At 20.8% G+C, this 24,719-nt stretch overlaps 4 protein-coding genes across 4 annotated transcripts; 3 read left to right on the forward strand and 1 right to left on the reverse strand.

Annotated features, from left to right (window-relative positions):
• Nucleotides 1-4,316: 4,316 nt before the first annotated feature.
• Nucleotides 4,317-8,801, forward strand: SRAE_0000045100 (Glycogen debranching enzyme, metazoa family and Six-hairpin glycosidase-like domain and Glycogen debranching enzyme family and Glycoside hydrolase,catalytic domain and Glycoside hydrolase, superfamily domain-containing protein; the record flags this gene model as incomplete). The annotated part of the gene is made up of 3 exons (XM_024646343.1): nucleotides 4,317-4,410; nucleotides 4,462-8,087; nucleotides 8,151-8,801. The coding sequence occupies 3 exons, from the start codon at nucleotides 4,317-4,319 to the stop codon at nucleotides 8,799-8,801; spliced, it is 4,371 nt and encodes a 1,456-aa protein (XP_024500534.1).
• Nucleotides 8,802-12,615: 3,814 nt separating this feature from the next.
• On the forward strand, nucleotides 12,616-18,153 carry SRAE_0000045200 (von Willebrand factor, type A domain-containing protein; the record flags this gene model as incomplete). The annotated part of the gene is made up of 1 exon (XM_024646344.1): nucleotides 12,616-18,153. One exon carries the CDS (start codon nucleotides 12,616-12,618, stop codon nucleotides 18,151-18,153), a length of 5,538 nt encoding a protein of 1,845 aa, XP_024500535.1.
• A 1,172-nt stretch (nucleotides 18,154-19,325) lies between these two features.
• On the reverse strand, nucleotides 19,326-19,865 carry SRAE_0000045300 (Hypothetical protein; the record flags this gene model as incomplete). Its single annotated transcript, XM_024646345.1, has 1 exon — nucleotides 19,326-19,865. The coding sequence occupies one exon, from the start codon at nucleotides 19,863-19,865 to the stop codon at nucleotides 19,326-19,328; it is 540 nt and encodes a 179-aa protein (XP_024500536.1).
• Nucleotides 19,866-20,581: 716 nt separating this feature from the next.
• SRAE_0000045400 (GPCR, rhodopsin-like, 7TM domain and 7TM GPCR,serpentine receptor class v (Srv) family-containing protein) lies at nucleotides 20,582-23,254 on the forward strand (the record flags this gene model as incomplete). The annotated part of the gene is made up of 5 exons (XM_024646346.1): nucleotides 20,582-21,022; nucleotides 21,061-21,394; nucleotides 22,323-22,540; nucleotides 22,580-23,029; nucleotides 23,219-23,254. The coding sequence occupies 5 exons, from the start codon at nucleotides 20,582-20,584 to the stop codon at nucleotides 23,252-23,254; spliced, it is 1,479 nt and encodes a 492-aa protein (XP_024500537.1).
• Between the last annotated feature and the right edge of the window lie 1,465 nt (nucleotides 23,255-24,719).

The following is a 24,719-nucleotide window of genomic DNA, read 5'->3' on the forward strand; positions in this document are numbered from 1 at the left end:
CATTAACTAATTTAATTTATTTTATAAACTATAAATTTATATAATATTTCATATTTTTAGGATTCTTTTTGTAATGACGATTTAAATAATTTTGTAAAAGCTTAACGTTTTAATATAGTTTCATCTACAAATTTATAATAAATAACAAAAATGGTTAATAAAAAATTCATCTTGTAGTGGAAGAATAACTGAAAAAAAATCTTTAAGTGAATCATTTGATAATACTAAAATAATAAAATTTATTATTTATGTTATTTCATTAAAATACAATAGAATAAAATAAAATCTTAAAAAAGTTAGATTTATTCATTAACTAAAAATTATTAATATTCGTTTTTTATAACAAAAAAAATTATTGATATACTATTAAAATAATAAAAAATTCAAAAATAAAATGTGTAAGATGCATTAATAAAATGTTCAAAAAATATTTTAATTAACAAATTATTTTCAGAAAGTAGAGAATAAAACGATTTTTTTAACATAAATTTTTTATAGATAGTAAGTATTATTAAAAAAGATTGTCCCACTGTTTCTAAACTATCAAGTTATTATAAAAATTAGTTTATTTTAAACCTATACTTTTTAATTTTTAAACTAATTTTAAAAAAATGTTAAAAAAAATTGTTATAACAATGATGTTTAAAATTATTTTGTAAAAATTTAAATATATTGTCCCTAAAACGACAAAAAAAGCAAACTTTTAAATATTTTTTTTACCTTATATTTCATTAATTTTGATAAAAATAATGAATATTTTCTAACTATATTAATATTTTATACTGAATTAAACTGAAAATAACATGATTTAGGAAAAAAGAATGTAAAAATGGATTTATGTTATATGTGGTTTACTATTCATAATATAATTAAAGATATAAAATAGAAATAAAATTAACTAATATTACATTATAATTAACTTTTTTAATATATAAACTAAACATGTTGTCCAATATTTGATACATTATTAAATAAATCCTATAACACTTTAAAATTATAAATATTTCAAAAAAGTTTTATTTTAAATACAAATTTCAAGCATTTTTATAATTTTATATTGTTATTAATAATTATATTTTTGTTATCATTAAGTTTATTTTTAAATTAATATTAGCTATCAAAAAAATCTAAACATTTTATTATAAAAAATATGTAATTGTTAAATTATTTAAAGTTTAAGTTTTTTTTTAATGTTTTACATTAAATTATTTATACAGTGTTTTCTAAATTTTCTATCTATAGCAAAAATAAATTCTAGTTGGTGGGAGCTTTTGAACTGAATCAATCATTACCAACTAAACATTAAATTTTTTTTATTTATCTAGTTAAATCCAATTACAATAATAATATAATTAATTAAGATTTAGGTAAAACCATTTTAGTAAACTTTTAAAATTAGACAAATTAGTAAAATGCCATAACAACTAATAAATAGAAGTAAGTACAATATGAATGTAAAAGTAATAATAAATTCATAACAATTTCATGTTTTATATATATTTTTAGAATTAACACTTTTTTTATGAAGAATATAAAGTACAAGATAATTTAATAGTACTCTATCTAATATAAAGAAAATATTTAATATAGATATATCAATAATTACTATATTTTATATATTATTTTATAAAAAATATTGTTTTGATTTTTGTAAAAGTTTGTGATAAACTTTTTTCAAAGAAATGATTACTAATTTTGTAATAAGTTTAATATTTTAATGTTGTTATAAAATATATCATAGATTTATATAACAAAGAAAAAATACTTTATAGAATTGAAACTTAAAACTGGAATACTATTTTAATTATATATTTGTTTATTTTTTTTATGTTTATTTCTAATACTTGAATGGTATTAACTTTAATAATTATTTAGGTTATAAATATTTATAGTCATAATTTTTATTGATTTTTACAATTAATTATAGGCGGAATTTTGAGTATTGAAAAATAAAACATTTATATATAAGTATTTTAATAACAGAGAATAAGGTAGTTGTCTAGTATATTTTAAAAGGTACTGTACTCTTTTTTCCTACATTTTACATTTTTCTATATTTTTTTAATTGTTTTCATGTGAGTTACAAAATCATGATTCACAAATTAGTATTTATGATTCATCTTGAAGTGAGAAAATTTCTAAACATTGAGCTTACTGGTCTTATAAGACCTTAAATTATCCAATTAGATAGTAATTATTTCAGTTACATTTTTTTTATCATTCACAGAAGGGTTTCCATTTCATAATCTGAAACAGTTACTAGAAAAGATTCTGTCTTTTCTCTGCAGATGTTTCCAAAAATAAAAATTTGCGGTAGAATTCTATCTACATTGCTTTTCTTTTTTGTGAATAAGGATTTATCTACTTTTATTATTTTCTTTTCTTATCCAATATTTTCAAAGTTTTTTAATTTAATGATGACATGCATCACTCTTTTATGAAATTACATTAATTTACAATGATGTTGTAAATTATTTCCAACTCCTTTTTACAGAAATTTATAAAAACCATCTCCTTGCCCTAAAAGTAGATTAGGCGTACTCAAGTTACAAAATTTACCTTTTAATTACCGTATCAAGTCTCTTTTATATCCAACTTTTTTTTGGTAAGTTTTTGAATTAAATTTTATTGGTTTCTTTATCTTTATTACAACTTTATTTGATAGGCTTCTAAACATATTATTTCTATATGAACAATTTCATATTTTTAAGAAAGTCTATGGTATCTTTTTCAGTTGTAAGCAAGTTGAAAACATTAATTTTTTTGAAAAAAAACTGTTTATTTTTGCTTAAAAATGTTTTTTTAAAAGATGAACTTTAAAATTTTTTTTGGATAGTTAAAGATAAGAATTTTTTTTTATATATTTGTTACTAAGTCTATTATCAAATAACAAATACTTTTTTTTGATTTTATCAATTTTTTTTATATATTATTTATATTTTTTATAATGACTTTATGAAAACTAAAAAAAAAACCCAAATAATTTTTATTTTTTTAATCATTTTATACTTTTGATATTAAAAATTACTTTATAAATTTGGATCATACAGCTTTATACTTATAAATAAAAGTCATCTTTTTTTTATTATAGTAGAAAAAGTTAAGTTTTGTAAAAATAATATTAATATTATAAATATTATTTAAGTTTTTGATGAAGTTTTTCTACGGTGTCGTTGATTATTCTCTGTAAACTATTACTTTTTAATTTGAATATATTAAACAAAATATTTTATGCTACTTTTAATAACCTTTTTATTCTTACTTAAGTAATATCAAACTGTTTTATATAAATAAAAAGCTTATTATTATTTATGAATTATATAAAATAGTACAATTTAATAATCAAACACAATGTCTAATTCTTCATTAAATAATATCTATGTTTTCTTTTTATATAGTTTGTCTAATTACTCTTGCTAATCTTTCTAACTCATCTTTTTACTTATTTTTTACCTTTCTCTAATGAATAACATTGTTATACATTACAATATTTATTGTTTTAATTATTTATTATTGATAGAAATATAAATTTATATTTATAATAACTTAAAAAAATAATATGATTGAAATTTTTTAAAATTAAAAAATTTTATCTTTAATTTTTTTTATCATGAAAAAACTATTTTATTTTTGTTATTGACAAAAAAAACAATTTTTAAATATATTTATTTTATTATTACTAATACATTTGTTAAAATTTATTAAAATAATGTTTAGTATACAAAAAAAAATACAAAAATAAATTCTATTGTTTTATAGAATCTTTTTTTATTTGAATGTTTTAAAGACATATGTTTAAAATGGCGCGCCTTTTAGATTGTATTACAGAAAGCATTAAAATTCTTAAATCTTCATTATACATTGTTTATTTGTGTCATATATTATGTTTGCATTTTAGTTTGTTATTTTTTTTTTTGCATTTAATGTTTCAACTTACCTTAAAATAAATTGAAAATTTTTAATATTAATTAAATTATGTTATTTATTTATAATATTTAAACTATTATATTTATAGGATTAATACAAACAATTAATTTAGAGGTTTATATTTAAAATTTTATTCATTTTTTAATAGTATGTTTATAAAAATTTTAATGACTTTTAATAAATTAAAAAAAAAGTAGATGTATATTATTAGAATAAAAAAGTTTAAAAATTGCAAAAATAAATTAATATTTATTATACTATAAAATTTAAAATTTTATTTTAATTTTTTTGAAATAATTTTCTACTTTATATTATAATAATTATTTAATTTATTTAGATTCTAATATTAACTATTAAGTATATATACATACAAAATTTTGTTTAAAAAAATGCAAACTAAAAGTAGTCAAAATTGTGAAATAAGAATTATCACTTTGGAAAAAGATTTTGACGGAATATATAATCTTTTAAGATTACAAAAAGGTATATTAAATAATTAATTTATATATTATATAAAATATATATATATTTTAGGATGGTTTTTACGCTTTCAATTAGGTGAAACATTAATTACACAAAAAGTTAGTATTAATATTTATAAAAATAAAGAAAAAGTATTTGAAGGCTATTTAAAACCTGGAATATTTGGTAATGATTCTTTCATTGATGTTGAATGTAATATTCCTGGAAGTTATTGTTTTAAATATAAAGGTGATAATGATTATAATAAAGGAAAAGGTTATTATCATGTTGAACCTGAATTAATTGTTAATGGTAACCAAAAAATACCTTTAGATGCTATTTCATGTCAAACATACTTAACAAAATTACTTGGTCATTTTGATGGATGGAAAGATAAATTAAAAGTTGCTAGAGAATCAGGATATAATATGATTCATCTTACTCCAATTCAAACACTTGGTATTTCAGATAATTGTTATTCAATAGCAGATCATTTAACATTAGATAATAGATATAAAGGAAACTTACATGATGTTGAAAATTTAATGGAAAAATTACATAATAAATGGGGAATGTTAGTTATTCAAGATGTTGTATGGAATCATGCAGCTAAAGATGCTAAATGGTTAAAAGAACATCCTGAATGTACATTTAATTGTATTAATTCACCACATCTTAGACCAGCATATTTACTTGATAGAGCATTATTATATTTTTCAAATGAAATAAAAGATGGAAAATGGGAGAAAAATGGTATTCCACCATTTATTGATAGTGTAAATCATTTAAATGCTATCAAACATACATTGCAACATATAATTATACCAAAATTAAGATTGTGGGAATTTTTTCAAGTTGATATAGAATCAATTATTGAAACTTGTTTGAGAGAAGCAGGCGTTATTGAAGTTTATTGTGGTGTACCAATTGAAAATACAAATAATGATGATATAACTATTGTTCAAGATCCAGAATATAAAAGATTTGGTTGTACAATAAATTATGATTCTGGAATAAAATTGGTATTAAAAAAAGGACAAAATGGTTTAATGGAAAAATTAAGATTGTTAAATCATAGTGCTTTTTTAAAAATTAATGATATGATGGTAGAAGCTATTGATGCAATTATTAGTCATATTAATTATGAAAGAATATCAAATGATGGACCAAAATTAGGTATTTTGACAGATGAACATCCTCTTGTGACAAATTATTTTTCTTATCCACCTGGATCTTATACTATTGAAATGGATGAAGAATTAATATATGATAAAATAAAAGGTCAACAATGTAGAGCATGTAATGGTTGGGTTATGGAAGATGATCCATTAAAAAATTTTGCTGAAAGTCATTCCCAAGTATATTTAAAACGTCAACTTATAAGTTGGGGAGATAGTTTAAAACTTAATTATGGTTTAGAACCATCACATTGTCCATATTTATGGAATTATATGAAAGAATATACAGAAACTTGTGCACGTTTATTTAGTGGTTTTCGTATTAATAATTGTCATTCTACACCAATACATGTAGCAGAATATTTATTAAATGCAGCAAGAAAAATAAAACCTAATTTATATGTTGTTGCTGAATTGTTTACAGGATGTGATAAAATTGATAATATTTTTGTCAATAAACTTGGAATAACATCTTTAATAAGAGAAGCACAAAATTTTCAAACTAATGAACAAAGTAAAATGGTTTATAAATATGGTGGTAAAGAAATAGCTAGTTTTATAAAACAAAAATGTAAAGCATTAAATTCAATTTCTCATACTTTATTATATGATCAAACACATGATAATTTAAGTCCATTAAATAAATATGGAAGTATGTATTGTTATCTACCAACAGCAACTCTTGTTTCAGCAGCATCATGTGCTATTGGTTCAACAAGAGGTTATGATGAGTTTGTAACATTTAAAATAGATTCTGTAAAAGAAAAACGTTTATATAAAAATTGGTTAGAAGTACAAAAAGATAATTATGGTTTGATAAAAGCAAGAAAATTAATAAATAACTTACATTCAAAAATGGCTTATGAAGGTTATACTGAAGTATTTGCTGATCAAATAACAGATAATGTTGTTGCTGTTACAAGAAGAAATCCAATAAATAATAATATAATAGTAATTATAACACATAATTCTTTTGGTCAATTTGAATGGAATCCTCAAGCAAAAAGTATTGAAATATGTGGTATGATAGATAAAATTATTTTTGAAATAAAAACAATTGAAAACACAGAAATTGAAGATGGAAAGATATTTGAGAATAAAATTAATGGTGTTTCAAAATTTACTGTTGAAATAAAAGAAAATTTAAATATAAATGAATCTAATTGTTTAAAAATTGTTAATGAAAATATTGTTGAATTTAAAAATTTTCCATCAGGAAGTATTATAGCTTTTCATGTTATTCAAAATAAAAAAAATATGGCTGCTATCAATGAAATTGATTCTTTTATTAATAATAATGAATCACCAAGATTAGAAAAAATAAGAAAAATTATTGATGAATTAGATTTATGCTATTTTAATAAACTTCTTTTTCGTGTAAATGAAGAAGAATGGGAAGATTCAAATTGTTATGCATATGATATTCCAAACTGGGGAATTCTTCCATATTGTGGTTTGCAAGGAATTCGTAATTTATTAAAATATGTTACTTCTAATAATGATCAAGATCATCCATTATGTCATAATATAAGAAGTGGTAACTGGTTAGCAGATTATTGTTATGAACGTTTACAGTATATAAAAGAATTAAAAAAAGTAGGTGATGTCTTTCAAGATATTTTGGAAGTTTTTCAATATGTTCCTTCTAATGTTAGACCAACTTACTTTGAACGTGTTTTTAATATATTATATAAAGAAACAAAAAAAAATTTTCTAAAAAAATTAAATGTAAATAAAGATTTACCAAGATGTAATTTAGTAGCAAAATTACTTCTTTCATCAGCATCATTTGTATCTTATGTAAAAAATGCTAAATTATCACCTATTAGTAAACAATTAATTCCAATTGAAAAGTATCCAGTTTCACTTGCTGCAGGTTTACCTCATTTTTCAGTAGGAATATGGAGAAATTGGGGACGTGATACATTTATATCACTTCCTGGAATATTATTATTATCTGGAAGATTTGTAGAAGCTCGAAATATTATTCTTAGTTATGCTGGAACATTAAGACATGGTCTTATACCAAATCTTCTTGCAGAAGGTAAAGGTGCAAGATATAATTGTAGAGATGCTGTATGGTTTTGGTTATCAGCTATTATAAAGTATATTGAAATAGCACCATATGGACCTGAAATATTAGAAAGACCAGTTATAAGAGTATATAAAAATGATAGTGATGATTTTAATTTTTGTGGTGATGAAGAACCATTAAAAGATGTTATGTATGAAGCACTTTCAAAACATTTTAATGGAATTGAATTTAGAGAAAGAAATGCAGGAAGAGAATTAGATAAAGACATGCAAAATGAAGGTTTTAATGTTAATGCATTTGTAGATTTTGAAACTGGATTTATTTTTGGTGGAAATCAATATAATTGTGGTACATGGATGGATAAAATGGGAAGCTCAGTTATATCTGGTAATAAAGGATGTCCAGCAACTCCAAGAGATGGAGCTGCTGTTGAAATACAAGGATTAGCTGTTTACATTTTAGAATCTCTCGAAAAGTTGTTTGAAGTAGGTTTATATCAAACAAATCGTTTAATCAATTATAAAAATGGAATAAGCTGGACTTTTAAGGAATGGGCTGAAAAAATAAGAATAAATTTCCCTATTTTTTTCTATGTGTACGAAACTGAAAGTGATGAAAAGGTAAATAGAACAGGTATTATTAAAGATTGTTTTGGTTCAACAACACGCTATGCAGATTTTCAATTACGCCCTAACTTTACAATAGCAATTAGTCATGTACCAGATCTTATAGAAACAGACAAATCTTGGAATGCTCTTAAAATAGCAGAAAAACTTTTAATGAGTAAATTAGGTATAAAGACATTAGATCCTTATGATTGGGAATATTGCGGAAATTATAGTAATGAAGATAGTCATAATATGAAAACAGCTTGTGGATGGAATTATCATCAAGGGCCGGAATGGATATGGATAGCTTGCTATTATTTAAAGGCAAAACTTGAAATTGGTTGGAAAAGAAAATTAGAAGGTTATGAAGAAGATTGGAATGATGTATGCAAAGAAATTACAAAACAACTATACATTTATGAAGAATATATTGACAATAGTTTGTGGACATCATTACCAGAATTAACTAATGAAAATGGTTTTTATTGTCCATTGGCATGTAAAGCTCAAGCATGGTCAATTGGATGTTTGTTAGAAGTTATACAAAGATATAATCAATTATTAAAAATGGACGAAGAATTTGAAGAATAAATTTTAATTTTGTCATTAAATACCTTTTTTTTAACCTTAGCAAAATAAAGCAATAAATAACTACAATAACTTATATTTTTTTTTAAAAGATTTTACAGTACAAACAAAGATTTGAAGTTAACTTTTTTAAATAAATTCTTATTTAGCATAATAGTTTATTTGATAATATTAATTAATATATTTTTAAGAGCTAATATTTGCTATTTTAACAGTTTATGCAAAATATTATAATTAAAAGATTTATTCCATGATTTTTTTAATAATTAATTTTAATATAAAATGTAAAATATCTTTTAAAGTAAATTATTTGGATTTAGTTTGATTCATTTAATATCATTTTTTTGTATAATATTTATTTTATTAGATATAATTTTAACTTTATTGATAAATCATTTTATAAATTACATATTCATTAAATTTATAAATTACACCTTATCAGTATAATGTATTTAAAAAATTTTTTGAATTAAAAAAATTAATCTTGTATTTTTGAATTTTTTATTTAAAAAAATGTTTAATTTATATGAAAAAAAATAACACGAAATACATAATTAAAGACAATAATAACTTTGCGTGCTATCTTTTTACAATGTTAAAAAGATAATGTTATTAATAATAAATTTATATTGAAGAAAATAAGTAAAAATTAAAAAGATATTATTTAAAATAATTAGTTTATTAATATTAGAAATTATAAAAAAAAATTAATTTAAGTTAACAATTAATACTAATAATTAAGTGTTTAGATAATACTTATTTTCACAAACTTTGGTTATTTTTAAACTCTACATCAGCTTAGTGCTATTTTGATTTTATATGTTACATCAAAATTAATATTTTATAAAAATTTTTTCTTCTAAAAATTATTTATCCTCTAATTTTTCATTTTTGTTTCTCTTAATTATTTTTTTTAATATTGTCTTTTTTTTAATTTTTTTATTTTAATTAAAATTAATTAATTTTAACATATATGAGTTTCTATTTGCTTTATAATTTTTTTGTATCTTAATTTACATGTATATATTCATGTAAGATTTTCAAATAATTAAAATATTGTCGTCATATCAAAACAGATATGCCTTTTTAATCTTAACAATATATATATATACATTTTTATGAAATTTGAAGTATACTATACAATATATGCTTTTAATAACTATTTTTTATTATATAAAAAATGTTACTTTTTAAATTATTAAAACATTTTTTTATGTTGTTTTTTAATAAAAACTTTCAATGCTTATAACTAATTGATAAGTAAATAAATTTTTATAAATTATAAAAAACTTTATATAAAATATATTGTTTTTAATGTAATGCAATTTAAAATATTCTATCAGAAAAAAAAAATAAAATTTTTATAAGCAAAAAAATTTTCAAAAACAGTTTTTATAACTTTGTCATTTTAAATAAAAAAGTTTACATGCTTAAAAAAAATTCATATTAATGAAAATAGGTAATTTTGAAATTTTAATATATTATTACCATTAAAATGAAACAAATTTAAAAAATATATTTTTTAATTGTAAAAATACAAGAATATAATGCATATACCATTTTGTTAAAAAAATACATAAAACAAAAAATTCTAGCAAACAATTTAATTGATATTCTTATCTAACATTTAACCAGACTATCTTATTTTTTTAAATATATAAATAAAAAAAATTTTTTTTTTCTATTTTTTAGTCTTTTTGTTTTACATATTAATTTATTGAATGCTTTTTAGATATATTTGTTTTAAAGTAAATATATCACTGCATTATTAACAAGTCAATAATGTCTTTTTTGCTACAAAGAAAAATCCAAAAAACTTAAAACTTAAATAAAATACGGTAGCTGTTTTGTAAAAATTTTGATTATTTTTGTAAAACATTCAAAGAACTTCAATTTTTATAATTGTTTTTTTCTAATAAAAATAAAGGTGTATTTAACTATATTGTTATAATATAAATAATACAGTTTAATATAATTTTGGTATAGTTGATTTAATAATTTTAAAATATTGTAAAAAACAAATGTTAATGAAATAAAATTTATATTTTATAATTTAAACATTATAATTTTTATTTATCAATGTACAACGATAAAGTCAACTTATCATAAAACATATTATTTTTACTGAAAATTAAAGTTATTTATTATGTTTAACTTTAATATTATGTAAGATTATGTTAATAAATATATTTTATAATTTAATTACTTTAAAATATATAAAAAAGCAGATTCATAATAGATGTAATTTTATTGGATTATATTAGTTATTTTTATTACAATCTTAGAACAATAAAAAAAACTTATATATTTTAAAAAATTTTATTATTATATTGAAACTATGTATTTTTTGAAATTAAATGATATTAGATGAAATTGTGCTTATTGTAAAAAAAAGTATTAATAATTTTACATTTAGCAATAATTAATTAATAATTTATTGAATATTGTAATATTATAAATTTAAAATGTTAAATAAAAGTTTTAATAAAGTATATGATGTTGCTTAGTAAAAGTAATTAATCATCTATATTTTATTTTTAAATACAAATGTAGTTGATAATTTATTTTTTTTTAATTATATTTAGATTAATATAATGTTAAATGCTAATAAAACACCAATTTTTCATAAAATCTATTAAAATGTATTTACAAAATTTACAATAATCAAAAATAATTTTTTTTTTAATTTAATTGTTTTTAGTAAAAAAATTTGTATTTAAAAATATATTTTTTTATTGGAAAATTTGTTGTATTAAAAATTTAATAATTAAATGTTGGAAATTTTATTTTGATAAATTTGAATAATTTTAATCTTATCGGAAAATAATAAAAATTTGTAAAAATTAGTAACGATTATAGTCATATAAAGAAATAAATTTTTTAAAAAATCTCTTTATGTTTAATAGATAAAATATTTTATTTAATAAAGGAACGTATACTTAATTTTTCTTTTTTAAAGAATAGATTAAATTTAATCATTTATTAAAGAAACAAGAATATTAACAATAATGATAAAGTTTCAAAAAGTTTTTAGTGTCAGAAAATTTTCTTTCATTGTAAACTAATATTTTCTTATCTTTTTTATATAAAAGTTTTATTTAGTGTTACGTGGTAAGAAATTTAAAATAAATGACGCTATATTATTATTCATAAAAAAATAACGACAGAATGATTGTAAAATTTAAAGCAAAGTGTAGTAAAAAAATGATAAGTATTTCATATGTTACTTTTTAAAAATAAAATTCATCATCTTTATTACTATTATTCTTATCATATGATTAGTTATTAAAATTGTTGATAATTTATATATTTTTTAATGTAATTTAAAACTATTTATTTTATTTATAATTAAACTTATTTTATAATCAATGAATAAAAAAAATTATAATAAAATAAAGCTTTATAAAATATATAATAAACCGGAATTCTTAACAAAATGCATTATTAAGAAATTATTAAACTATTAATTGCTCATTTTTAAATAAGTAAAAATGTTATCTTATCATAAATAGTTTCTTATTGCAAGAAATTTTGATGTGCTTATATTATCTTGAAAAAGAAATAACGAAATTGATGATAAGAAAATGTAGTTAAATAATAAAGTTTTTTTTTTAATTTTTAGTTGTTTTACGTTATAAAAGTTGATATTTTTTACTCTTTACGGTAGTCCATATTAACTACTTTTTCAACAATGAAAAATATTTCTAGGTTTTTATTTTTTATTTTGTTGTCTTGTCTTTTAGAAAAATCATTGCAAAAAGAATCATTAAAATCAATTAGTAATGATATTAATAATGATTGTAGTGATTTTTATGGAATGTTTTTTGTTGATAAATCTATAAACGGAAATGTTGTTATGGAAAAACAAGTTAATATAATTAAGGATTTTTTCAATTCAAATTTTAAACCAACAATTAATACTTTTGTTGCAGCATCTTCTCAAATTGATGAGGAAATAACTAATACTTTTGATACTGTAAAACCTTTTGACTACAGATTGTTAGAAAAACAGTTTAATGATATCTCAAATAAAACATCAACCAATGAAAATGTTTCATTTTATAAGTTAGTAGCTGAAGTATTGATAAACGTTGACTTTTCTAATATTAATATTTATACAAAAAATCCTATTATTGTTCTTTTTTTAAATTCTTTTGTTAGTGAAAAAAATCCAACAAAAAATATGTTAAATAATATAATGTCATCATATCCTAATATTCAAATAGCTGCTGTAGTATTTGATCAAAAATATTCAAAAGATGCTGAATTTTTAGTTGGAAAATCAGATATGGTTTATATATTTAATGAAGAAAATAAAAATGAAATTTCTTATACTTCTGAATGGATTATAAATAATATTTGTCCAAGTTTTTCACTAACCAATGGTAAACCTGATAATCAAGATTCATTTTGTGGTGCTTTTTGTGATATTGCTTTTGCATTTGACTCATCATCTGATGTTCTTGATTCTGATTTATTTAATTCTGAAATTAATATAACACTTTTAAACATTGTTCCAATTATTGCTGATTATGATCGTGTAGCTACAATTTCATACAATCAAGATGTTACAAATTTTCAAAATTTTGGTAGTTTTAATACAAAACAAGATTTAGATAATTATTTGTTAAGTCTTTCTCAAGGATCTGGTTCACGTTTAAGTTTAGCATTAGCTAAATTAGATTCACTAAACCCTCCAGATAATGGAAAACTTTCATCATTTGTTTTTGTTACCAAATATGATGCACAAGAATTTCAAAATGCAATTCCTTACGCAGAATCATTAAGAAAAAAAGGATCTCTTAACTTTATTATTCTTGGAACAGCTGTTACAAAAAAACAAATAGAACAATTAAATCCTTCTAATATTTTTGCATTAACTTTTGGAAATGCCTGCAGTAATGAAATTGAAATATTTTATTATAAATCATTAACATGTGGTAGTAATTCATGTATAACAACTCCAAAACCACCAACAACTAAATGTATTTCACAAGAAACTCAATGTAATGTAATTATTTCTATTGATTCATCATCAGACGTCTTAAGTGATTTCTTTTTTTATGAAGTTAAAGATTTAATTGCTAGCAATATTTCTAGCGTTTTTACAAATTTTAACAAAATTGCTATTCAAGCATATAATTCACAAATTCAAACTATTGCAACATTTAATAGTATTACAAATGTTAATGATTTTAGAAACAAAGTAAATTCTATTGTACAAGGGCAAGGTTCTAATTTTTATGAATCTTTAGTTGCTATTAATAATATGATTCCTACAAAAGCAGTTGATGTTTCAACTTATATTTTTATTTCTAAAAATGATACAAATGATTTTATAAAATCTGCACCTATTGCAGCAGAAATAAAAGCAAAAGGATCATTAAACATTATTATTGTTGGAGATGCTCTAAATCCAAATGATATTGAAATATTAAATCCAACAAAATATATCATATACGATTTAAGTAGTTGTGATAATAGTGCTATTGTAAATTTCTTTTCATCACAAATGAATTGTTATATTTCATGTCCAACTGTTACTTCAACTACAAAAATAATTACTACTAATCCGGTTACAACCACGAAAAAAAATGTTATTACAACAACAGGATCATGTGTATCACAAAAAACACAATGTAATGTAGCTATTTCAGTTGATGCATCATCAGACATTCTAGAATCTTTCTTATTTGATATTGAACTAGATGTTATTTCAGAAAACGTTTCATCAGTATTTTCAGATTTTAATAAGGTTGCACTTCAAGGGTACAATAGTATTGTTAATCCAATATATAATTTTGGAGATATTAATAATTTAAATCAATTTAACAATTTTCTATATAGTATAAAACAAAACCCTGGATTTAATTTATCAGAATCATTAAAAAATATTAATAATTCACAAATAACAAATGGTTTAAAATTATCAACATTTGTTTTTATATCAGAAAACAATCAAGCTGAATTTCAAAAATCTGTTCAACTTACAAAAGATTTAACCGCAAAAGGTTCATTAATAATCATTCTTCTTGGTACTGATGTTAATGAAAATGATATTTCAATGTTATCATATACTAATTATACCATATTTCAACTAGCTAAATGTAATGGACATATATTAACAAACTTATTTAACAATTACATTGATTGTTATAATACATGCTCACCATCTACAACAACTATAACAGTACCATCTACAATTGTTACGACATTACCACCTACAACTACTACAACATTACCACCATGTGTTACTAATACTACTCAATGTAATGTAGCTTTTGCATTTGATTCATCTAATTATATGATTTCATCATTTTTTGATGATTATAAACATGTACTTGAAACTGTTATTCCAAATTATTTAACACAATTTTCTAAAGTTTCTATTCATTCATTTAATTCTATATCATATTCTCTTGCTTCATATGGTAGTTTACAAAATATTAGTGATTTTTCTAATGCAGTATCTTCAATGACACAAGCTCCTGGTTATAATTTACATCTTGCATTAAATGATATTTATAATGAAATTGAACCTGATAAAAATACTAATTTAGCAACATTTGTTTTCCTTACTAAAAATGATACAAATGAATTTAAATTATCAAGTGAAATTGCACAAAAATTAAAATCTAAAGGTGGATTATATGTTGTTATTGTTGAAACTGATTTACAACCAAAAGATATTGTTGATTTAAATCCAACTGATAATCTTACAATTACTGTTAGAAATTGTGATGCATATACACTTGGATTATTTATTAATCGTTACTCAAATAATTGTACACAAAAATGTACCACACCTTTAATATCAACAACTACACCATATTTATCTACTTCAACTACAACACCTACTCCTACTCTACCAATATCAACGACAACACCAACACCAACTTCTGTTTGTACTCCTGGATTAAAACAATGTAATATAGCTATTATTATTGATGCTTCAAGTGATGTATTAAGTTTTGATTTCTTTGAAAACGAAATCAATACTTTAGCAAACAATGTTGCTTTTATTTTTAATGATTATTCTAAAATTGCAATTGAATCATATAATTCTGATGCATACTTGCTTGCAAATTTTAATTCAATTGGAAATTCATCTATGTTTTCTAAAGATGTACAAAATGCCTACCAAAAATCAGGATTTAATTTGTATGAAGCACTAAATAAAATTAATAATTTACCATTACAAGACAAGAATGTTGGGTTATCAACATATGTTTTTATTTCAAAAAATGATACAAATCAATTTAATTTATCCAAAGATGTTGCAAGTCAATTGAGAAAAAAAGGATCTTTAAATATTATTATTTCTGGTACAGCATTATATGATACCGATATTGCAGTATTAAATCCGTCAACTAATATAACATTTGATGTAGCTGAATGTGATCCACAAGTTATAATCAACTTTATTAAACAAGAGATGGTATGTACGGTTCCATGTTCATCACCTACAACACTTCCACCTACAACTACTACAACACTACCACCCACAACAACTATAACAGTACCATCTACAATTGTTACGACATTACCACCTACAACTACTACAACATTACCACCATGTGTTACTAATACTACTCAATGTAATGTAGCTTTTGCATTTGATTCATCTAATTATATGATTTCATCATTTTTTGATGATTATAAACATGTACTTGAAACTGTTATTCCAAATTATTTAACACAATTTTCTAAAGTTTCTATTCATTCATTTAATTCTATATCATATTCTCTTGCTTCATATGGTAGTTTACAAAATATTAGTGATTTCTCTAATGCAGTATCTTCAATGACACAAGCTCCTGGTTATAATTTACATCTTGCATTAAATGATATTTATAATGAAATTGAACCTGATAAAAATACTAATTTAGCAACATTTGTTTTCCTTACTAAAAATGATACAAATGAATTTAAATTATCAAGTGAAATTGCACAAAAATTAAAATCTAAAGGTGGATTATATGTTGTTATTGTTGAAACTGATTTACAACCAAAAGATATTGTTGATTTAAATCCAACTGATAATCTTACAATTACTGTTAGAAATTGTGATGCATATACACTTGGATTATTTATTAATCGTTACTCAAATAATTGTACACAAAAATGTAATGCACCTTCAATATCAACAACTACACCATATTTATCTACTTCAACTACAACAAAATTGATACCTGTGACTACAACACCTACTTCTACTCTACCAATATCAACGACAACACCACAATGCCAATGTAGAAAATCTGTTTGTAATGTAGCTATTGTTTTAGATACAAGTACTACTTTATCACCAAATTATTTTATTAAAGAAAAAGAAGCCATTATGTATAATGTATCAAGTAGTTTTAAAAATTTTAACAATATTGCCTTATTAGAGTATGATCAAACATCAACTGTATTAAGAGATTTTGGGAAAATAATTGATTATAATGATTTTATATATACTGTTAATTCAACATACCAATCACCTGGATCAAATTTGACTGCAGCTTTACAACAATTAAAAACATTAACAACATTAAATAAATCTTATTTAAATTCATATATTATGATATCAACACCACCTATTGGTGATTTAAAAACAAATCAACAATTAGTTCAAGATTTAATTAATAATTCTGGTACAGTTAACATTATTTTACTTGGAACAGGTGTTAAATTATCTGATGTTATACCATTAAATGCAACAACTTATTATAGTTATGATTTAGCTTTATGTGATACAGGTGGTTTGGTAAATTATTTTAATCAAACGACTGCTTGTTCAACAGTATGTGGTACTATACCGCCTCAAAAAATGTGTAGCATGATAATATCACCAGATGCCTCAAATGATATTTTAGATGTAGAAGAATTTAATTATCAGATGAATGTTATAGCTAATAATGTTTCAAGTATAATTCCAAATTTTAGAGATATAGCATTAATTCCATGGAATGAATTTCCAAATACAACATTTGGTTTTGATGTAATAAGAAGTGTAGGTGATTTTCAACAAGATATATATTTAATGAAACAAAATATAGGATCAAAATTAAGTTCATTATTAAATTCATTTTTCCCATTAGTACTTAATAGACCATCAAGTATTTTTGTTTTTATTTCGACAAATGATCCTAATGAAATTTCTATGTCTGTTAAAAGTGTTAATAATTTGAGAAACACAGGATCATCTCTTAACTTTATTCTTGTTGGTACTGATATACATCCTAATGACTTACAAATATTTAATTTACCAAGTGACAATATCTATCAATGGGATTTTACAAAATGTCCAATTTCTGATTTGCTAAACTTTATTAAAAATAATATTCAATGCACTAATCAATGTCTTTAAATAATATATACTTTATCTTTCAATAATATTTTAAAAATATATTTAATTCCCATTTTTGTAATTAAAAATTTTTAAAATTTTATAAAGTTGAATTATTTTTATAAAAAATTATACTATTATGCTAGATAAATAGATCATTTATATTTAATTTAATCATATATAGTTTAAATTGAAAATATATAATTTGTATATCTTACATAAAATATATTTTTAAAAAATAATGTATAAAAAAATATTTTTTTTTATATTTTTAGTTATAATATATATAAAAACTGTTTTGAATATTTTATATTATTATATTATAAACTCAAAATAGAATATTATTAGCATAAAGTTTTGATATGAGTTTATTATTTTAAAGTAAAAGTGATTCAAATTTAATTATAAAAATGTATCCTTTACTTTAATACTAATAATTTGCAAAACTTATATTTTTTAAACAAATTACTTTTAAATTACTTAAGTAACTGTTAAATATAGCTATCTAAATTATATTAATTTGTATTACATAAGTAAAATCTTTTTATATTTGAAAAAAATTCAATAATAAAATTTAGACATTTTTAAAAGAATTTACATTAATAATAAAACTTTTATAAATTTTTAATTATTTGTAACACAAATTAATAATATTTTAGATAATAAGGCTTAATTTTAGAGCCACTGACGTACTAAAATTTTTTTCTAAAAATTTGAATATTATTAAAATGTAAAATTTTAATTAAAGATAAAATGACCATTGAACAAAAAATCTTATATCAATACAACAAAAAAATTAAAAAAAAAAGGTAAAAAGAGAAAAATTTTATTTTTTAAAAAAAATTAAACAAATTATTTTTATTTAAAATTTGCTTCTTTTAAAGCAGAAAGAAAGGTTGCCTATAGATTTTTACTATTTACCCGGTGCCAGGCAAACTTCAAAGCTATTCTTCCATATTCCGCTTTGTCCGACCTCTGGGCAGAATCAGAAGCTTGTGTTCATTCCAAGTACCTTCAATTGAGTTTGTGTATACTCCAGTTGTAGGATCCTTAAAATTTTTACTGTGATTCACAGTATTCTGCTGAAATCCAAGTTCCTTTTCAATTCTATTGTATCCCTTTCAGAGGTCGGTGTGTACAATTGAGCCAAGTGCTACATGCTTCTTAATAACGTCTAGAAGTATTTTATTGTCCTATTTTTCAACGGTAACAGCAAAAACAAGTCTTTTCTTTGTTTTTTCGACGCTTCTGACAACCCAAACTCTATCAACACGGTGGCCTTTATTATACTTTTTTTTGCCCATTTTTGTTTTGTCAATTTTCACGACGATTCCTTCTCTACCTATTATAGACTGATTTTCGTCGATTGAATTAGCAACAAGCTGACGAAAATAGCCATAATAGGTGGTTGCCGTTGCACTACTGCAGCTAACATGAATAATTGCACTAGACATCAGCGTTTTTGATAGCCATAAATAAACCCAATGAAAAGTATTTTTCATTGGCAAACACTTTCCGGCAAAAAAAGTGCCTTTTTTGACAGAAATTGCTTTTCGACACTGATTTGTAAGGTATCTTAATATAAAAGTGCTTTTTTGAAAACTAGTTTTGCTTCCACAAGTTGGACAATCCAAGTTTTTTTGAAAGATTTCTGCGTCTTGAAGAAATTTCAAGGCAACTTCCTCGTTATTGAAAGTTTCAAAAAGGGAATTCATTTTTGGTAAAGTTGGCATAGTTAAGTTTATATAAATTTTAAAAAAAAAAAATCAAATATCAATTTACTTAATTTTTCTTTAAAATTTGTTTATTTAAAATTTGAATATAACAAAAAATGTTTTCTGAAACTTTTTTTTACTTTTTATAAACTTTTGTATGCTCAATTTATTATTTATTTAAAAAAATTATTAAAAACTTTTTTTATTTTGTATTTTATTATTTCAGTACGTCAGTGACTTTAAAAGAGATCCTAACATTGTATCTTAAACATATTTTAAATGAAGATACATCATTTGTATTTTTATTAATTAATATTGTCATAAAATATTATCTAAAAAATGATAGTTAAAAATTATTTTATTTCGTTTAATATTAATTTAAATATATTTATAAAATTTATCTTTAAAATAAAATGTATATAATATATAATCTTAGAAAAAAAAACATTATTTTGAAATACAAATTGTCTTATTTATTTTTTATTTTCATATAAACATTAATGTTTTAGTGAATATCATAGTACATATTTTTAAAAATATGTCATATATATATATAATAAAATTAAAATTATTATAGGCACATTTTTTTTGATTTATTATTTAATAATTTTAATAGGATGTTTATGATACATATAAATAAAGTAGTTGTTTTAATATATTTATGACTAAAAAAATTTAGCAACATTTAATTTTCTTTCCAAAATAATTTTACTATTTTATACTAATTTTTTTAAATGAATAACAATTATTCAGAGTTGTTTATTACAAAAATTGGTAAATATTTACCATTTATTTATCCACAAATTGAAAGTTATGAAATTGCTATTATTTTAATTTCAGCTTCAATATCATATATATTACATATATGTGCTGCTATAACTATTATTAAAAGTTGGAAAGTTACAGATGTTCTAAAATCGGCTTACTTTAAAGCTGTTGTTTTTGGATCATTTACTGATATTATAAATAATTTTTGTTGTAATCTAACTATGTTTTCAAATCAAATAAAACCAATTGTCGATTATTTAGAACATAATTATACTGAAATACATTTAATAATTTTTGATGTAGCAAAATTTATTTCAAATATAACTTATTATATACAAATTGTGAATTTCTTTTTTATTTCTATTATTCGGTTTGTAGCAGTTTATTTTCCATTAAACGGAAATATGGTAATTTTTACTATATATTTTATAATTATACTTTTTAGTTGATTGAAAAAAAATATATTTATTTTCAAACAATTGTTGTATTTTATTCTATAGGACTTACAAGTTTTAAAAGAATTTATTGTATTTTTCCTTATAAATATTGGGATAATAGTGTAGAATATACTAGAGGAGAAATATTAGGAGGATTTACTTGTAGTAATATTTTTAATTTATCTGTAAATAATTATTACTATATTATGATTATTTTTGTTCACTCATTAATTATTATATCCATTATATTAACAATTTCTGTTTTATACAAAATTAAAAAAGTCAGAATCATTAAATCAACTGTTCATTCAGATAACCTAAATAAAGAAAAAAGAGAAATTCGTATGACAGTGTACATAATTGTTTTAACATTTATTCAAATTTTTCGTTTAATTCAAGATCAAATGTATTACTTTCCAGTACTTATTAATGGATATGACGAAAGTTTAACTTATATTGTTTATGGAATAGGTCCATATACTAATGTTATATGGGTATTCATTAATTCAGCATCAATTATCATCATTTCAAAAGTATTAAGAAAAAGAATGTTAAAAACATTCAATTTAAATATACTATATGAAAAATTGTTTAAAAAAAATTCTTTTAAAACAATTTCTGCTTCAGTAAGTATAAATCCCGTAAGAATAAAATTAAAAAAAAGAAAATAACTTTTTTTTTCAAAAAACTTATATTTAAAAAAATAATTATCATAATTAAACAATATTCAAGAAAAATTATAAAATTAAAATATTTTTATATAATATACAACATCAGTTTATTGACTATATAAAATTTTACACGAAAGAATAATTTACATTTATTGTATAATAAATAATAAAATATTATCATTTATTAAGATTTATTTAATATGAAATATTATTTTATTTATTATATCAAAATGTTATAATATTCATTACATAAATAATAATATAAAAAATATATTTTAAATTTATTTTAAAATTTAAGGATTAATTAATATTTTTATAATATAAATATATTTAATATCTAAATATATATATATATATATATATATATTTAAAAAAGATGGATGAAAATGTTCAAAAACTTTTTATTACTAAAATAGGATATTTTTTACCTTTTATCTATCCACAATTATCACTTTATAAAATAATATTTCTTTGTACTTTAAATATAATATCATATATTTTACACATTTCAATTATACTAACAATAATAAAAAGCTGGAAAACTTCTGATGAATTGAAATCATCCTATTTCAAAGCTGTTGTTTTTGGATATTTTATAGATATTCTTAGTAATTTTTTTTTCAATCTTTATACTGTTTGTACGCAAGGAACAATTATTGTTGAATATTTAAAAAATAATCAATCTACAATACATTTAATATTATGGATATTAATTATTATTATTATGCATTGGACTTATTATACACAAAATGTAAACATTCTTTTTATTTCTACTATTCGATTTATTTCTGTATTCTTTCCTAATAATATAAATAAAGTAAGATTATATTTTATTTTTTATATAATATTTTCTTAGATTATTGAAACGAATTATATTTTTTATCAATCATTGGTTGTAGTTTACTCATTTGGTATAACACTTTTAAAAAAAATATATTGTACATTTCCATATGATTATTCCAATGATGATCCAAGATATTTTGATGGTGGTAAAATTGGAAAATATCAATGTAAATATTTTTTAGACATGTCTAAAAGTGAACATTATTATAGTATGGTAGGATTAATTCATTCTTTAATAATTATTTCAATTATATCAACAATTGCCGTTTTATATAAAATTAGAAAAATAAATCATACAAAAAGTTTTTATCATCAAAATGATTTAACAAAACAAAAAAAAGAATACCGTTTGACACGTTATGTTATTGTTCTTATATGTCTTAAAATTATCCGTCTCATAGAAGACCAACTTTATTATATGCCTGTAAAAATTAATGGATATGACGAAAGTCTATTTCATATTGTAAGTGGTATAAGCCCTTTTCTTAATACTATATGGTTAATAATAAATTCAACATCAATGATTTTTATTTCAAAAATTCTAAGAACATCTCTTATAAAAACATTCAAAATTGATAAAATATACGGAAAATTTTTTAAAACAAATTCTGTTAAAAAAATTATTATTTTTCAAAAAAATAGCTGCTTTTAGAATACACTTGAAAAATATCATATTCAATTAAATTAAAAAATTTTAAGTGTAGAATAAATTTTATAAAATAGTTTTAAAATAAAAAAAATATACATTACATTTTGTTTTTTTAAATATAGTAAAATTTTATAAGGTATATGTTATACTAATGACAAAAAATATTACTCGATTTATCTCTTGTGATAAAATATACTTCTAGAGTCAAAATTTTATTGGAGAATACTTTTATGAAAACAATAACAAGTTACAGTTAAAATAAATAGTGATTCAATCGTGAACTTATTTTAAATTGAAGTCAAGATAGAATACTAAATTACTCTTATGAATGTTTAAATTTAAGAAAAATTTATTAATAATTTATAAAAAAAAAAAACTAAATCTATATTGAATTGTTTAAAATATGAAATGACTTTTAATCTACAAGTCTATTTTATATATATACTATTAATAAATTCATTTTAATCTCTTTACATATTTAATCATAATTTCTTACTCTTTCTTGATAGAATGAAACTTCTTAAAATGATTCATATAAAGTATCTTACCACTTTCTTTAGTATCTTTTTAGTATACAATTCTATTATTGGCTTTTATTATTTGAAAAGTTCCTGACTAATTTTTTGCTAACTTTTTCTTTTAGAGTAATCAGGAATTTTTGCATATACAATATCATTTACTTTTAATGAATCTTTATTTAGTATGTATTTATTTGATAATAAAAAGATTCTTTTATTTGCACAATTTTTAATTATAGTATTAATTGCTTCATAAGCTTATTTTTCATCTTCTTTTAAATTTAGCTGATAAAAGTTTTTTGTTTATTCGGTATTCTTTTTTGTTTTTTAGTAATTTGTGAATATATAAGTTTGGTTTGCTTAAAAAATACGAAAACTTTTCTGTTAAATTGCAAATATTAACGTTGTAATAGTAGCACAACCGTTTTACATATTGATACTAATTTTGTACGTTATTATTCACTAACTTTTTTAATCCTAACTGTAGATTTCTTACTGCTCTTTCAGCAATAGAATTTCCTCTTGAGTGATATTCTGCTGAATGTATTAGTTTTATTTTTGTAGCTTCTAATGCTTGTTTTCACATCTGTAATTTAAAATTTGTTGCATTACCTGTTTTCACAGATATCGACAAACTATCTGTGAATATTAAATCTTTGAATGTTTCTACAATATTTTTATAATTATATTTGACTATTCGTTAAGCAATGTTATATCTTGTCATTGAGTTAAGAAAAGAATATTATGAACTTGTGTTTCATAATTGATAAAGGTTGGAAAGGCTCGACTATGTTTATAGCTAAATTTTCAAAAAGTAAATTATATTTTATAGGTAAGATTTTACAATTTCTATGCATCGAATTGTTAACTAATGTATATGCTTCATATGCTTTAAATATTCTATTAAAAAATAATCCCATTTTTTAAGTCAAGCTTCTTTACGTAGTACTTTTAATGATTTTTCTAATTCATAATGTTTTAAGTAA

Source organism: Strongyloides ratti, scaffold srae_scaffold0000003 (genome assembly GCF_001040885.1).
Source record: "Strongyloides ratti genome assembly S_ratti_ED321, scaffold srae_scaffold0000003".
Lineage (NCBI taxonomy): Eukaryota > Metazoa > Nematoda > Chromadorea > Rhabditida > Strongyloididae > Strongyloides > Strongyloides ratti.